This window comes from Mirounga angustirostris, unplaced genomic scaffold (genome assembly GCF_029215605.1).
Source record: "Mirounga angustirostris isolate CCGP_5_RB_7025 unplaced genomic scaffold, mMirAng1.0.hap1 SCAF_4, whole genome shotgun sequence".
Classification (NCBI taxonomy): domain Eukaryota; kingdom Metazoa; phylum Chordata; class Mammalia; order Carnivora; family Phocidae; genus Mirounga; species Mirounga angustirostris.
In genome coordinates this window covers 8944624-8959422 of record NW_026991712.1, presented here as the reverse complement: position 1 = coordinate 8959422, position 14799 = coordinate 8944624, and the positions used below count along the sequence as shown (strand labels likewise).

The 14799-nt window shown below is 53.8% G+C and overlaps 1 protein-coding gene across 1 annotated transcript in view; it reads left to right on the top strand.

Moving 5' to 3' along the window:
* The first annotated feature begins 2975 nt into the window (after nucleotides 1–2975).
* Nucleotides 2976–14799, top strand: part of CCN4 (cellular communication network factor 4) — a 38957-nt gene continuing 27133 nt past the window's right edge. The window contains exon 1 of the mRNA XM_054512439.2: nucleotides 2976–3217. Within this exon, the coding sequence (XP_054368414.1) occupies nucleotides 3149–3217 (69 nt within the window). The 5' untranslated portion in view covers nucleotides 2976–3148. The remainder of the gene's footprint in view (nucleotides 3218–14799) is intronic.

The window sequence follows — 14799 nt, the reverse complement described above, 5'->3', positions numbered from 1 at the left end:
GTTCACCTGGCCGCTCGCTCAGTGTGTCTTGGGCATGCACCGTGCTGCGTTCTGGGCGGCTGCCGGGGATATGGCCCAGAGAGGAAGACGTGGGGCTGGTCTTGCCCTTGCACCTCACCATCTATGAGACCCCCCAGGGCCTGTGTCAGCAGAATGGTCAGGGAAAGGAGACATGGATGCAGAGAACAGATGTGGAGCCCAGCCTGGGACAGCTTGGGAACTGGAACATTCCAGACAGTGGACCCATCTCTGCACGCATTCCTCCATCTGCCCACCCGTCTGTCCATTTACCGTGTTCATTCATTCCTGCACCCACCCATTTATTTGTCCCACACTTGGCCTGCTGGAAGAAAGCCTTGTTCTGAAGCCGCTCAGGTCTGAGTTCCGATCACGATTCTGCCGCGCCTGCTGAATGCTGCCACCCGGCACTTCCTCTCCCCAGGCCTCAGTTTCCTCATCTGCAGGATGGGGATGGGGCCAGAGCGGGATCTGAGAGGAGGCTTTGGTGGGACATCGAGTGTTACTGGAACATGGTGGATGCCCCATAAATGGCAGCTAGAGTCCCAGTCACCACCAGCCAGTTGCTTAGAGTTTGTCCAGCTCGCGTGCAGGAAGTGTCTGGCCCTGCACCCCCACCCACCAAGGCGGACCCCAGCCACACACCCAGGCTGCACCATGAGCTCTTTCAAGATGCCGGACCCCTGAAGCAGGATGGACATAGGGCGACCCAGTCATACCGGTCCATTCCGACGCCACCATTCACAAATGCCGGGACACACCTACCTGGCTCGTGCACTAACACAATCCTATTTCTTTACACAAAGGAAACCGAAGTACAGAGAGACTGTTGGTTGTCCAAGGCCCTCCAGTAAGTGGCAACACTCTGCCTGAGTCACTGTGTCACCTCTCTCCAGGTGTCACGGGTGCTGAAGGCTGGCAGGTTCCAGGGGGACCAGCTGGGCCGCCTGAGGCTTCCCCAGCAGGAGCACGTGAGCAGCACCGTATCATGCTTTGGCGTGTCTGCTCCAATTGCTCCCCACCAACAGATTTCCCAAAACGACCCAGCATTCTCTGGGTTCTGCTTGGCTCCTAGCAGAGAACATCGAGAGCCTTTGGCAGGTCAAGCTCACTCACTTGGAAGTGTCAGATCCTGACTCTGCCTTGTCAGTCAGGGTTCAGATTCTTGGGATCCAGCCCCACACCTTCCACTAAGTTAGTGTATGCCCTCAGATCAGCTAGCAACTCTGACATTCCACTCTGTCTCCCTTAGGGTCATCAGATAGCTCATAGCATGGAACCGATCTGCACCTGGTGTTCATCAAAGGGTCACCGAACCTGGATTAGCACCTAACACCTTGCGTGACTCCTTTAATGACACTTGTTGACCATACTTGCTTCATGGGACTTATTTTGAAGAGCAGCAAGTAAGTTTATAAGAAGGAAGCAAGGATTCACATTTATAGAGCAGTCTCCATGTAACATACCCCCCCTCCTTGGGCACTTGATATGCATGATTTTTGTAAAGCCCCATGTAACAGTTAGGAGATTTTGGCACCAAGGAATAAAATATCTAACTTCAGCTTACTCAGTAAGTCACTGAATTAGCTCATGTGACAGAAAGTCTGGAGGTAGCTGCTCCAGGTTTGGTTCAGTAATACCATAAAATCCCAAAGCCCCAAGCTCTTTTCCTCTTTCTGCTCTACCATCCTCAGCACGTTGGCTTTTCATCCTCAAGCTTGTGCCTCTTGTACCCAATATGACTGCTGCAGCTCCAGCCATCAACTCTGCACACAAGGTAAAAAGAATGAGTAGAGAATAATCTCCTTCCAAAGGATTCAATCTTTTCTAGGAGCCCTCTTGAGGGGTCACGTCTATGGTCACAAACCTACACCACCACTAAGCAGCCATGCATGCTCCACGTCCCCTTGTAGAGGCTGCAAGGAAAAGAGAAGAGAGGGAGTGACTGCTACGGGAAGCACAGGGATGGGACCTTGCTGGGGTGTGAGAGGACCCGCAAGGCGGCCGGCATGGTCAAGTGTAGCACAGGGAGAGTGGACAGAGAAGTGTGCGGGGAGGTCTCGGACGCCTCGCCAGGACTGGGGATTCCGCGTAAGTCACTGGGCAGGCTCGGGGAGGCTGTAGCCAGGAGGGATCTTGGTTCAATTTTCCAAGGTTCGCTCTGATGGCTCTGGGAAGTCCTAGAGGACATAGACAATGGGTGTCGGGAGGGGAGGCTGGGGGCCAGTCAGGAGGCAGTTGCTGAGATCCCCACGGGGATGAGGGGGCTGGAAAAGGGTAGACGGGGCCCCAGAGGAGACCCCTCACCTGTGTGGCAGTGTCCAGCAGGGACCAGGCGAGGCATCCGAGCCCACCAGTGATAACAAGCGCCCAGACGTGGAGAGACAGCGCCAGCACCAGAAGGGCCTCTCGGGCTGATGATAGGAAACAGGAACGGCTGTGAATTGGCCGCCACGGCTTTAATTGGTCCTGGAGGGCTGATGAGAACCTGAGCCCCAGAGCTGAGGTCATTTGTAAATTCCTATCATTTCTAGATGGCTGCTCTCAGAGCCACCCTCCTTTGCTTGCAGCCAGGGAGAGAAGAGTGAATGATGGCAAATGAAAACCAGAAGTAGGAGCAGTCTGAAGAAACGGGAGGGAGTTTACTTCTCTCCGCTGGGAGCACGTTCAAAGCCCCCCGCCAGCCTGGGGTAAGGGTATCCCCGCCTCCACCTTGAGCCCTCCTGCAATGTCCCCCTCCCCACCTTGGTGAAATACCTCGGCAGGATGACCCCAGCTCCCTCTGTGCGAATTCACTGCCCCAGTGTGAAATCATAGCCCTGTAACTTTCCCTTTAAGAGCTGTCAGAGCCCGAGAGGCTGGCCAAGCTTGGGCTGGAGGTGGGGACAGAGGGAAGAAAGGAAAAAAAAAGAGAGAGAGAGAGGCAGGAAAAGTTTTTTCAGAGGAAAATGCAGGGTTTGTCCTAAACTCTGACGTCAGATCTTGCTTTAATAACCCCCCCCCAGGGCTGTGGGAAGCGGCATATCTCCTGCTCCTGATGGGCCAGGCCAGTCTCTCGGCCCAGCTCCCCCGAGAGGCGGCCGGATCCTCTGGGCGGCTCGGTCGATGCCTTTGCCCCTGACTTCCAGGCATGAGGTGGCTCCTGCCCTGGACACTGGCAGCGGTGACAGCAGTAGCCGCGGGAAGCGCCCTGGCCGCGGTGAGTCCCGCCTGCAGGGGCTTACAGAGGGGCCCCCGATCCCATTCTCCAGCCCGTTCTGCTACACGGGTGGGCAGATCGAGAGGGGCTGGAAGTGTGGGGGCAAGCTGGCGCCCACGTAGGGGCCAGGGCGAAGCCCGGGGGGTGGGGGGTGGGGCTGTGCGGGGTCAGCTGGTGGAGTCGGGGGAGGGGGCAGCCCCTGGGGGGCGGACAAAGCAAACAAGTGGTCCACGCCCTTCTTTCCCACCTGAAACTCAGCAGAAAGGGGCACTTGTTGGAGCGGGGAGTCGGGGGCCTGGACTCCAGTCCCAGCTCTGCCCAGACTGGCCGTGTGACCTTGGGCCAGTCACTCATCCCCGCGTAGTGCTAAGCGAAGACGCTGGCAGGAGACTTGTAAAGTCTTGGGTTTGGAACGTGAGTCTCCAAGTGCTGGGGATACTACACGGAGAGGAGTCGGAAAACACCCATAGAAGCTGGAAAGGAAAACGCCAGCTTTCAACACAAGCGCCTCTCTTGAGCAAACATTGCTTGGGGTGGTTTCCACCCCCGACTGCTGGTGCCTCCGCTGGCACAGCCCTCTACAGCTTATGAAGCGTGCGCCCTGGGGCCCTGCACGTGACACCTGCTCTTTCGGGGGATCCCGAGGGTTCTCTCTCTCCTCTGTCTAGCCCAGGCACTCCGAAGGGAAGGGGGAAGGGTCCGCACCTCCAAGAAGCACGCAGCCTGCTGGCTGTGGGTTAGAGGCAGACCCAGGGCAGGCAGGAGGTGGGCAGCTGGGAAGAACTGAATCCAAGACCCCACAGCCCCGGCCAGTGCCTTCTGCCAGTAGTAAAGCCGAGAGACAGAGGGAAGGCGTCAAGAAGGATTTCGTTACCCACTCCCAATGACAGCTTCCTTGGGGATCAATGCGCCCCATTTGTGGATGAGGGAGCTGAGGCTCAGGGGTAAAGCGACTCGCCCACGGGCTCAAAGACACTGATTCTGACTCAGCCAGATCTGAGGCTGAGAGCTGGTGGCCGACCACAGCCCGGTTGCCTCTGGACCTGGGGGATGGAGGTTCCTCCAAGCACCGCAGTAGGTTTAAGGAGGGCAAGGAGTTTATCTGTGTGATTCATTGTGAAATCCTTTGAACCTTGCATGGTGCCCACCGTGCTACAAAAGGAGATACTAACTTCATTTTACAGAAGAAAGAAATGGAAGCTTAAGGCAAGCAAGGAACTTGTTCAGAGTCTCACAATGAATAAGTGGCCAGCGCTCCAATTTAGATCTTCCCCTGCCAAATCCTGCTCTTTCTTCCAGAGCTTTCCTAGCTGAGGGGCAACCAAGCATTTCCTACAGACTAGAGCAACCACGAGGAGCTGAAGCAGTCTTTATTGGGGGTTGCTATGGCTGGAAGGACAAGGGGTGGATGGAGGAGAGGTGAGATGTGTAGGGTAGCAGGAGTCTGAGCAAGGAGAAGGAAAGAAGCTGTAGGCAGGGCCAAGTACACGGGAGCCCGTTACCTCCCAGAGCAGGAGGTGCTGGGGAAGAAAGGGGTCCAGATCCCCGGGCTCAGCTATGGGCCATGCAGCATGGGATCCAAGAGTCCGGACAGACCCAGACAGCAGACTGAAGGGGAGGCTCGGGACCTCTCTTCTCTGCAGCTCCCCCTCACCCCGAGGACCTTCTCTGGGCACCCAACACGACCCAGCCCACACTGGTGTCCAGATCCAGGAGCTCCCAGACAAAGGGAGCTCTCAGAGCATCCTGACGCCCCCAGCGAGGGCTGTGAGACAGATGGCGACCAGGTCTTTGCTTTCTGGCCAAACTCCATACATGGCCGTCCTCTGCTCACTAATATATAATAGGAATGCAAGTTCCCTCAGGCGCCCAGTGGGAGTTTACTGGAAAAATGATTATAGATGTTCATATGGAAGAAAAGGTTGTGAGAATTGCCAAGAAAAAACTTTGAGGAAGTAGCGTTCTGAGGGAAGACTTGCCCTATTGGATAGTAAAAAATTATCTAAAAGTTCTGTAATTGAAGGAGCAAGATGCCAACCAGGAAGAGAGAAATTGAGGAGGACAGGGCAGTGAGCTCAGAAACTCAGCCAAGTCGACTTGGGAACGTGAACTATGATAAAGGTGACTACAGATACGACTGGTTTTTCCATCTCTTTGTTCTTTTCTTCCTTCTACTGGAGAGTATCCACCCTGCGCCACGAGAAAGGGGCTGCATTTAGTGGGTGTTATCACGTCCCGTGCCAAGTGCTCTATATGTATGCCGATAAGACCTTCCTCGGATCATGCAACAGACATTCACTAGCATTTATTGAACACTTCCTGAAATCGTCATAGCAATACCCTGAAGCAGATGTGACGAGTCCTCTTTGTAGGCGCCGAAACTGAAGGTCTGAGAGGTTCAGTAATTCGCCCAAGGCCACACAGCTGGTAATGAGTAGGGTTGATTTTGAACCTTGGTCCTGTGCTTTGCCATACCGCCTGCTGGCTCCCTGGTGCGGGTACTTGCCGAGAAATGAGAGGTTTCTGCCCAGAAACACAGTTTCTGCCCCTATAAAGTGTACGGGCTAGAGACAGAGGACAGCCACCCACATGTGGGGAAGCGAGGCGGCAGGGGTGGAGTCATCCAGGAGAGAGAGGTTGGGTATAAGCTCTGTCCCTGGCTCTGCCTGTGGCCGCAGGACCCTTGACTACTGGGGGCCTCCCCGTCTTCTCTTGTTCATCGGGGCTCAGGACCTCGACCCTACGCAGCTCCCTGCCGCTGCTGGGGAGTGACCACAGGGCTGCGTCAGGGAAGCCTCTCAGAAGCCCGTGACTGGGTAAACAAATTATGTGCCAGGAAATTAATTCCTGGACACACATTAGGTCCGTGGTAGTCAGTGTGCAGGGGCGACCCCCGCCCCTCCTCCCGTGCAAATGTACGTGGGGATGGGCACAGGTGTGTGCACGCACGGGTATCTGACATCGCGGCTCGTCTGAGTGTGCAAGTCGCCATGGTGTGTGTGAATGCACAGGGATGCACGTGGAGGGTATGGAATGCAAGCTCATTCTCCGCTCCTAGGACCGACCGCAGAGCAGCGTGGCGCAGGACACGGCATATCCCTCTTAAAAATGTGAGAACAGATGATACGCCTTCTTTACATGTCCTGTCCATAGCTTTGGACCCGAGCCAGCCTTTCAAACCCCACCCCAGGCCCCTGCTCGGAGCCTCTTCCTGCAACTTAGAGGCTCTGCTCACAGCCGCGGCCCCTCCCACTCGCCGCTTGTCCAGGATGCTGGCGGGAGTGCGGCACGGACAGGCGTTTTCCACCTGGCACGGCGCTTGGCAAAGCCTCACCCTCTGGAATGGGCATGGGAGCAGTGCTCCTCGGAGAACCAGACCCTGACCATGGGCGGGGCAGTACCTCTGGCCCGTCAGCGGACTCACCTCCCCCAACGTTTAGAAAAGGCCCCTGCCCCATGCCAACAAAGCAGCCAAACGCCAGGAGGCTGCCTTTGGCTGTGTACAAGGATTTGTGCCTGGGATTCCTCCCAGGAACCTTGGCCATCTCTCTGGGCAGCAGGGAGGGGCCGCTGCACATGCTGTGGGTTCCATATGGGAGCAAGGAAAGTAAGACAGCAATGGTCCACACTGGGCCCCCGGGGGGGGGGCTGGGAGGCTTGCCAGCCACAGCCGGGGAAGCAAAGCAAGGAAGGAAGTTTTGAGCAAGAACTATAGAATGCTGCGAATGTCTAAGAGTGAGGTTTCGGCATATCATACATTCATTCAATACCTCTGGAGCTCCCCAGGCCTCAGTAACACTGATGATAATGAAGGAAAACACTGCTTAAGTGCTCTCTATGTGTATCAGCTCAGTTGAAAACCACACCTATGAAGCAGACAGCAACATCCTTATCCCAGCACAGTCCAACGTGGCCGCTCACCACATGAGGCCGCCGAGCGCCGGAAATGTAGCTCATCCCATGTGAGATGTCGAACACATACCATATTTCAAAGATTCAGTATGAGTACAAGAACATCACAGGCTCACTGTAATTTTTCTATTGACTCCATGTTGAAACAAGAATATTTCTAATATATTGGGTTAAACAAATAGAATATTTTCCCTGGTTTCTTATTTGTTCTTATTGGTTTTCAGTGTGGCTGCTAGAAAATATAAAATTCCATAGATGGTTCACATTGTGTTTTACTAGACAGTGTTGGCCTGGGAAAACGCAAGTGTATGTAGGTGGATTTTAGTAGGTGGGGAGGGAAAGATATTGAGGGTTCTAATCCCAGCTCCTCCACTGAGCCAGTTTCTTCATCTGTGAGAAGACGTAATATCAGTACTTGCTTCCTTCGGTTATTGAGAAGATTAAGGAATGAAACAGAGATAAAGCACATGAATCCCCAGCACACCCAAGGGGAGGTGGGACATGATTCACTTCGCTCCAATAGCAGCGATGGGGGCATCCCAGCGTGACTGGAAGCACTGGCTGCAGACAAGTGCCAGGTCTGAACAAGTGAGCAGGGCTTCATAAAGACCCCAGACTCAGCACCAGGTGGGCCAGAGGAAGGGCAGATTTACCTGTGGGCTGTGCTGGGCTCAGGGCTGAGTTGGTCTCCTGAAGCACCCAAGCTTTCCACATCCTGGCCAGCTTCCCAGCACATTTCGAGGGAGTCGAGGAACATGTTTGGATTATCACGTAGGAGAGAGAAATACTAATGGTGGCTGTGATGAAGATGATGGTGCTGATTGATGGTGGTGGTGATGAAGGTGATAATGATGATGATGGTGGTGATGATTGTGGTGATGATGATGATGTTGATGATGTTGATGATGATGATGCTGTAGAGATGGTGATGGTGGTGATGGTGGTGATGATGGTGATGATGATGATGATGATGATGGTGGTAGAGATGGTGATGGTGGTAGAGATGGTGATGGCGGTGATGATGTTGATGATGATGATGATGTAGAGATGGTGATGATGGTGATGATGATGTGATGATGGTGATGATGATGGTGGTGATGGTGATGGTGATGATGATGGTGGTGGTGGTGATGATGGTGATGATGATGGTGGTGGTGATGATGATGGTGATGATGGTGATGATGATGGTGATGATGGTGGTGGTGATGATGATGATGGTGGTGGTGGTGATGATGAAGATGGTGATGGTGGCAATGGTGAGGAAGATGGAGATGACGGTGATGGTTGTGGTGGGGTGAAGGTGGTAAAGACAACAGTGGTGATGATGATGGTGCTTGTAGTTGAGACTTGTGTCTTACAAGCCTGAGTCCCTTGATGTTGTCCATGGTTTCATAGCCCATCCATTTACTCATTCCATGGACGCTGACAGCTTTGCTGTGCACCCAGCCCCTTCCTGTTTCTAGAGACATGGTGATAAATGGTCATCTCTGTCCCGCTGTCAAGAATGGCTCATGTGTTGGAGATAGATTTTTACGCTAGCAGAGAGGAGCATGTTAAGGAATCCAAAAGGAAGCTCAGAGGACTTCAGGAGAAAAATACCAATTCTGGGGCTCTGAGCCTGAATTCCTGGGGACAGCCCCCAGGTAAGTCCACATTAACTGGCACCTTGGTGATATTTTTTAAATTTTATTTTATTATGTTATGTTAGTCACCATACATCATTACTTTTTGATGTGGTGATCCACGCTTCATTGTTTTCGTATAACACCCTTGCTCCCTTCTTCACACACACTTGAATTTAGAAATCACTCCTGTCTGTCCTCTAGCCTTGAAATTCTGCTCATCTGCCACTGTCCTCCTGCTCTTCTCTATGGGGGGGGGGGGGGGCGGAGGGAGGGAAGGGGGACAGAATCAGAGGAGAAGGAACTGTGCCTCTCAAAACAAGAATAATGGACATTCCAGGGGATGTGATATCCTCTGTGCTCACCCACCCCAAGGCCCTCAGTCTTGAGGCAAGTCCAGACTTGGGACATCAACTGTGGATCTGCTCAGCCCTGCTAGGGGTGGGTGGGAGGAGTGAAAGGAAATGAGAGTCCAGGGCCCAAAGAAGAGGAAGGGAGGGGTCCAGTCTTGCCCTTCCAGAAAGCCTGCATTGAGTCTTGGAGGTGAGAGAAGGGGCATGTGCTATGAGCCTGCCCAGGGCAGGATGGGTCGGGGGGTGAAGTTTGGAGGAATATTCTGAGAGAGCAAGGACATGTCACCCTGTCCTTGGGGCAGATGGTGGACTGGCCTGGATGCTTGCCTTCTCAGTGTTTGTTATCTGGTTTTAAAAATAAGGAGGTTGGACTAGACCCCTAAGCTTGCTTCCAGCTGGAGCCACCAGAGTCCTAGGGTCCATTCACTCATTCCCTGGGCAGCCCACTATCTCACCAGCAGCAGGGCTCATGGGCTGTGATTCTCATGCTATTGCTCTAGGACGTGCATCGCTGACCTTGGCACCAAAAGGGGTGTCCAACGCTCTGGGATGACCCTCCAAACATGCGTCCTCCCCTTAAGGTGTCCAAAGATGATTTCCTCTTTGCCTACGTCTCGTCTTTCAACCCTCAGAGTATATCGCTGGTCTCATAAAGCTGGAAAGCACACCCCCAGCTTAATCTCCAAGGGGTCTCACCATCTCAGGGGTTCCCCAGTCAGGCCTGGTCCTGAGGATCCTCAAGTTCTACCTACAAAGAGCAATCCCAGGCTCCCCCAGGCCTACTGAGTCAGGCTGGATAGTGGTCCAGGACTTCAGAGTTTTAACACTTCCCCCCACAGATGAACCTTGAGGCCTTGCAAGTTCGGGAAGTACCCCAGTGGGTAACAGGGCCCTTGGAGGACTACAGTCCCCAACAGCCTCCCCATCTCAGGGAGGATGGCTCCATCTACCCCTGGGGCCATCATCCACTCTTGTCTCCAGCTCCCTACTCCTCCCAGCTGCCAGTGAGAGTACCGTGACCTTCAGCTGGGTCCTATTTCCGGCCCCTCCCTGGGTTTCCTCCAACCTAGAGGCTCAAATCCACGCACAGAGCTTGGAGGGAAGAGAGTGAACTCTGCAAACAGGATGATCAGGAGTAAACCATGGAGTTTGAATTTAGAAAGGGGAGCATCTTGAGCACCTCACTTAACCTTTTTGAGTCTTAGTGCCCTGTGACACAGGGATCTACTCCTGGATGTCACTGTGCCAGAGGACAAGCTGGGTCGAACACAGAGCCTCGAGCAGTTGGGTACGCCCTGGGTACCCCCATATTCCCCACTCTGAGTCTGGCCAAGCCTGTCTTCCCCCCTCATCCTTTGGGATTGCCTTTTTTCACCTTCTTCCCTATTTCAAGGGCCATTGTCCTAAATACTCAAGTGTCCTCTCTCCTGTGCATAGGCCCCTGCTGTTCCTTCCATTTGAAATGTCTTCCTCCCTCTTCTCTGTTGATGATGTTGTTGGGACTGCTACCCTCCAGGAAGTTTCCCTTGGCTTCCACCCAGGGGGAGCAGCCAGTGGGCACCCATGAGTCCTTGTTCTTGCCTAGGTAGAAGGGAACATGTCACTTTGCAGGAGCTCTCTGCTGCCTTGTCCCATGCATGAGCCACCCTCCTTCAAACTCCTACCTCCCGCAAGTACACACCCCCTGGCCTTGGCACATGCTGTGCCCTATCCCCGGCCTTGCTCATGCTTTTCCCCTTCTGGACCTGACACTTTCCGGTAGATGTCACTGTGGATGCACATTATAGGTGCCCAACGCTTACTTGTTGGTTGAATGAATGAATGAATGAACAAAACCAGAAAGGCTGGGCAGGATGGGTATAGAGGGAACAGGGAGGAAGGCACGACACTGGCCTTTTTAGTAGAGGCTTTGTGCTGGGGAAGGGGCCAGGGAATCTGACAAGGCCTGGGCCTGATTGCCAAGAGGGCTGAACGATGAGCAGGAACCTATGAACTGACTTGCTGAGCCCAGAACCAGGAGTCCGAAGGTGTGGTCCTCGTCAGGCTCTGCTTTAGTCTCTGAGCCCCGGCTTCTCCAGCTGAAACGCAGACAAGAACCCCGGGGTTAGCCTGTGCGGGGGGGCGTGCTGGGTGAGGGCAGGCAGTAGCACACGGCCCAGAGCGAGAGCCAGGTCTGCCCCTTCCCGGCGGGGCCTCAGCCTTTCATCCGGAAAATGGACTTCAAAAGCCCGGCTCACAGAGCCCCCATGACCTGGTGAGAGAAGGCAGGCTAGGTGCTGAGCACACGGGGAGGAGGAGGTTGGGGAGCAGCAACCGGGGGCGCGGATATCAAGGTGCTCTGGCATTAGCGGGGGTTGTCTTCAAGGCCCTGTTGAGAGTTCTCGAACAGCAGACCTGGCGGGCGGGGGCTGCACGGATCGGGGGTTATGGCCGCCCATCTGTCCTTGTTGCTGCTACTCTTTAAGCCTGCCTCCTCCATGTGCGTGCACACACACACACACACATACACAGGCATACACGAGTGTGCACGCACACACAGACACACTCACGCGCACACGCACACGCACCAGCTGACTTCTTCAACAGCAGCTCCAGGCCCCGTACTCCAAGGAGCCGCGTCCTGATCCAGGCAAACTTCTGTCCGACAGCCGCAAGCACCAGCCCCCGTTGGACCCTCACTGTGAGCTGGGGCCACACATACCTCACTTAGTCCACAGGAGAGCTCTGCGGGGCAGGAACTGTTGTCACCCCCACCCACAGAGGAGGAAACTGAGGCAGAGTTTTACTCTGATCCCCCAGGCCAACAGAGCTTCAAAATCACCACCTCGTCCCCCAGGCAGGGCTGGCAGGACCTGCTCCCAGGGGTGTCCCTGTGTGCCAGCCCCTTGCCCATGTCTGTCCTCCCGGCCTGAGTCGGACCCAATCCGGGATGGGGGCAAGGGAGCTGAGGTCAGGCTCCGGATGCTGGAGGGAGGAACTACCTTTATCAGAGGCCCAGTTCAGCCAGCCAAGAGTGCTAGAAGGTGCCAGAGGATTGCCTCATCCCAGCCTGCCCTGTGGGGGTGCAAGTGGCTGGTCCAAGGCCACAAGTCTCAGCCTGGGGGCTGGAGCCCAGGGCCTCCCACCTCCAGGTATGGGCCTAGATGCTGAAAATAGCTCTCCCGGCTCTATCAGGAAGCTGCTCCCTCCTCCCCTGTATGAAGAACAGGCCTAACCTCAACGGATGGCAGTTTTTTCCACCCTTGTCTATCTTGGCTATTGTTCCAGGGCTGGCCCTGTCCCTGGTCACCCCATGGCCACTGCCACTTCCAGGCCTGGGACATGGAAGGCTCCCAGTTCCTTTTGGTGAATTGCGCGAACTGGAAATTAGGCAAGAGAAGGGCCCCTTAGAGGTCACTGGAGGAGTATGAGATCCAGAGTCAGAAGAGCAGAGTGCGTAATTTTCTTGCTGTGTCTGTTAAATTCTGTGGGCCTCGGTTTCCCCATCTGTCAAATTGAGACCATGAGGGCTGACTTCACAGGGTTGTTTTGATCATCCCCTGGCACGCTGTGTTGGCTGAGTCAGGAAAGACCCCTATCTCCCCCAGGGGATACACACATTCCAGGCGTGGCGCTTACGGTCCTCTGCCATGGCCCCAGCCTACCATCTCCATGTCCCAGAACCCTAAGCCCTAACCTTGACCACTGGTCCTTCCTGCACCATGTTGCTGCTGCTACCTGCACGCCCTTGTTCCTGTTGGTCCTCAGCTTCGATGCTCTCTCTGCCCTTCCGGTCAATCCTCAATCACCCGTCAGGACACAGTGCGCATGACGCCTCCTCCGAGAAGCACTCCCTGCTCCTATACCCCTGCTCCTTGCCTTCTTATCTTGCTCTCAAATCCCTTATTTAGACTCTGCTGAGGCGCTGTGTGGTGTGGCCATTGGGTTCAAATCCTACCTCTGCCATTTGTGAGTGGCCTTGGGCAAATTATCTGACCTTTCTAGGGCTCAGTTTACCCATCTGTACATTGGGGAAGATGATCACAAAAGCCACATGCCTCTTAGGGTTGTCACAAGGATTATATGATTTATGTAGAATGAAAACGAATAAAGGAGGCATAAAAGGCAAAATGCAGAACCCCATGTAGACCTTGCGTTGATCTTGATTTAGAGAAACCGTCCAATTAAAAAAAAAAAAAGTCTTGGAGACAATCCATGAAATTTGAGTAAGGACTAAGGACTGGTTATTAACCAGAGAAAATCACAACATTGTAACTGATTTTATGGGTGTGATCATTGTATGGGGGTTACATTTTTAAAAAATTTCTCATACTTTCGAGCACACTCAAGAATCTCAGGTAAAATCACGCAGTGTCTGGAATTTGCTTTGAAATCCTCAGGGAAGGAATGTATGTGAGTAGGCAGGTAATAGCTGAAGCAAAATCAACACAGCATTGATAATAGCTAAAGTTGGTGAAAGGTATGAGAGATTGTATTATTCTCCTGATTTTTGGTGAGTATTCACGCCTGTCTCTAACAAAGAATGAACAGCAAACCCTGCCTATAAAAGGTCGAATGGTAAATAGTCTAGGCTTTGTGGGCTAGAAGGTCTCCATGGAACATTCTTCTTTGTTTTTGTTGTTGTTTCTCACAACTTTTTGAAAATGGGAAATCCCTTCTTCCCCCTTACAAAATGCAATGGGTCAGATGTGGCTGATGGGCTGCAATTTCCAATCCTTGTTCTAGATGCAGTTACCCCTATTATAGTCCTGTCTCCTAAGAAGGCGGAGTGCTCCCTGAGGCTTTGCGCTGGGAACTTAGGAGATGCTTCATACGCTTGATGAATGAATGAATGAATGAATGAATGAATGAATGAATGAACGAACGAACGGTCACACAAAGGCTCGTTATTTGGAAAGAAGTCTGGCTCCTGAGCCTTCAGCCCTGTCCCATAAAGTCGAGTCCCCCATCCCAGCCAGAAGCTCACAAGACTGCATGTTTATAAAACCAATTAGCAGAAAAATCCCCAAAACTCTTCCATACCCTGTGACCTGCAGCCTGGCCAATACTGGGTCAGCTGCGGGGCCTTCAGTTCCTGCCCTGGGAGCCAGGGCTAGGCATGGAAGTATCTGGTGACTTTAGGGGCGGAGAGCTAAGACCCTTCGGAGACAAGGCCCACCTGAAGCCAGCCCCCACCAGGAACAGGGGTACAGATCCCTAGGGGTGCTCTCCTACGAGAGCTCAGGAGGGGTCCACCCGCTTATACTGTGACTACCCCGTCCCTTGTATCAGATGTGAGAGCAAAGTGGTAGAGAAGGCAGGTGGGCTGTGGGGGTCCCACAGCTCTGGGCCCAGGCCAGAGGGGGTCACATTCTTCCACTGCCCCCAGGGCCTTCTTTTCAGTAAAGGGGTGAACAGAAACTGCTTCCAGGCAGGGCAGCCCTTTCCTGAAGCCCCCAGAACACAGTCGAGGGTCTGCTCAGACCATTTCTGTCTCAAGGCTGCCCCCTTGTGGAGTGTCAAGGTGCTGCCTCCCAAATGCAAGCAAGCCAGGCTCCAGGACCATCCCCTCCAGTCACTGAGCACCTGCCCCTGGAGAGCCAAGCACGGTGCTGGGCACTGAGGAGACAAGAAAGACAGCCCTTCCCTGATAACCCCCCATGGGAGGTTCCCATCTCCCCTCCTGGGGTCCTTGGCAGCTTGGGCTCAGCCCCAT